This window comes from Podarcis tiliguerta (assembly GCF_965153285.1).
Source record: "Podarcis tiliguerta genome assembly, chromosome: 4".
Taxonomy (NCBI): domain Eukaryota; kingdom Metazoa; phylum Chordata; class Lepidosauria; order Squamata; family Lacertidae; genus Podarcis; species Podarcis tiliguerta.
In genome coordinates, this window is record NC_139537.1 from 1,176,650 (window position 1) to 1,178,596 (window position 1,947).

The 1,947-nt window shown below is 54.8% G+C and overlaps 1 protein-coding gene across 1 annotated transcript; it reads right to left on the minus strand.

Moving 5' to 3' along the window:
- Positions 1 to 757: 757 nt before the first annotated feature.
- Positions 758 to 1,744, minus strand: LOC310676860 (olfactory receptor 52B2-like; the record flags this gene model as incomplete). The annotated part of the gene is made up of 1 exon (XM_083439037.1): positions 758 to 1,744. One exon carries the CDS (start codon positions 1,742 to 1,744, stop codon positions 758 to 760), a length of 987 nt encoding a protein of 328 aa, XP_083295163.1.
- Positions 1,745 to 1,947: the final 203 nt, after the last annotated feature.

The window sequence follows — 1,947 nt, forward strand, 5'->3', positions numbered from 1 at the left end:
TTACTGTCAGGAAGTTCTTCCTAATGTTTAGGTGGAATCTTCTTTCTTGTAGTTTGGATCCATTGCTCCGTGTCCGCTTCTCTGGAGCAGCAGAAAACAACCTTTCTCCCTCCTCTATGTGACATCCTTTTATACATTTGAACATGGCTATCATATCACCCCTTAGCCTCCTCTTCTCCAGGCTAAACATGCCCAGCTCCCTTAGCCGTTCCTCATAAGGCATCGTTTCCAGGCCTTTGACCATTTTGGTTGCCCTCCTCTGGACACGTTCCAGTTTGTCAGTGTCCTTCTTGAACTGTGGTGCCCAGAACTGGACACAGTACTCCAGCTGAGGTCTGACCAGAGCAGAATACAGTGGCACTATAACTTCCCTTGATTACTTCCCATGTTCCAGTTTGTCAAGATCCTTCTTAAATTGTGGTACCCGGAACTGGACACCGTGCTCCAGGTGTGGTCTGACCAAGGCAGAATAGAACAGGAATATTACTTCCCTTGATCTGGACACTAGACTTCTGTTGATACAGCCTAGAATAGCTTTGAGTTGTTAGGGTTGTTTCCCCACTGCTATTTTCCAGGCAAAACCCATTCCCTCATTTTAGGGGGCAGAACAGGGCACTGAATCACAGAATCACCCAACTGTAGAGTTGGAAGATACTCCACCTGGTTCACTCCCAGCAATGCTTCCAACGAATGAATAAAACAAACAAGCAAAACAGACACCCACCCTTCCAGGGACCCCAAGCTCAGCACCCCAAGCTCAGCACCCCTTCCCCGCTTTCCAGAGGGCCTGAGCCAGCCTCTCCCGGATGCATTTGGTCTTGACCGCATAGACCACGGGGTTGAGGACAGGAGGGAGGAGCTGGTAGATGTTGGCCAGGAGAATGAGAAGGTGCTGAGGGATGGTACCGTGGCTAAAGCGGTGGGCAAAGAAAGAGAAGAAGGCAGGGGTGTAGAACAAGACTATGACACACAGGTGGGAGCCGCACGTCCCGATGGCCTTGAGGCGGGCATCCTTGGAAGGGAGACGGAAAACCGCCCTGAGGATCAGAGTGTAGGAGACGGCAATGAGGACCACGTCCAGGCCGGGAGACAAAAGGGTGGTGGCCAAGCCGTACCAGATGTTGACGCCAATGTCTGCACAGGCCATGCGAGCGACGCCCATGTGCTCGCAGTAAGAGTGAGGCATCTCCCGGTGCCCACAGTACGGCAGCCTCTGGAGGAGGAAGACTGTGGGGAGCATCACGCAGAAGCCCCTGGCGAGAGCGGCCAGCCCGACCCTCACGATGGCAGGGCGGGTGAGGATGGCGGCGTAGCGCAGTGGTCGGCAGATGGCAACGTAGCGGTCAAAGGCCATGGCGAGCAGGATGGTGGACTCTGCGATGAAGCTGAGGTGGGTGAAGAACATCTGGGCCAGGCAGGCCTGGAAGGAGATCTCCTTGGAGAGGGAGAGGAGGACGCTCAGGGTTTTGGGCACAGTGGAGGAGGACAAGGCCAGGTCTGCCAGAGCCAGCAGGGCCAGGAAGAGGTACATGGGCTGGTGGAGGCTGCGCTCAGTGGCGATGATGTACAGCAGGCAAGAGTTGCCCCAAAGGGCCACGATGTACATCAGGCAGAAGAGGAGGGCAATCCAGCCATGATACGCCTCCAGGCCTGGGATGCCAAGAAGGATGAACGAAGCCGGGTGGAAGGCACTCTGGTTGGCAGAAGTGGGTTCAGCAACCTGGAGTGTCTTGGCTGTCTCCATGATATCACAACCCACCAAGGTGGAGTCTGGAAGAGGGTAGCTTCTGAGAGAGGAAGGCAGAATCGAAGGAACTGGGCAGGTTGGCGGAATGGAAAGCGCAACCTCAGTCTGTTCCGTCCTCAGCCTGACGATTCACAAGTTGGATTTCATAGAATTGTAGAGATGGAAAGGATCCCGTGGAGACATTGAGTCCAGCCCCCCGC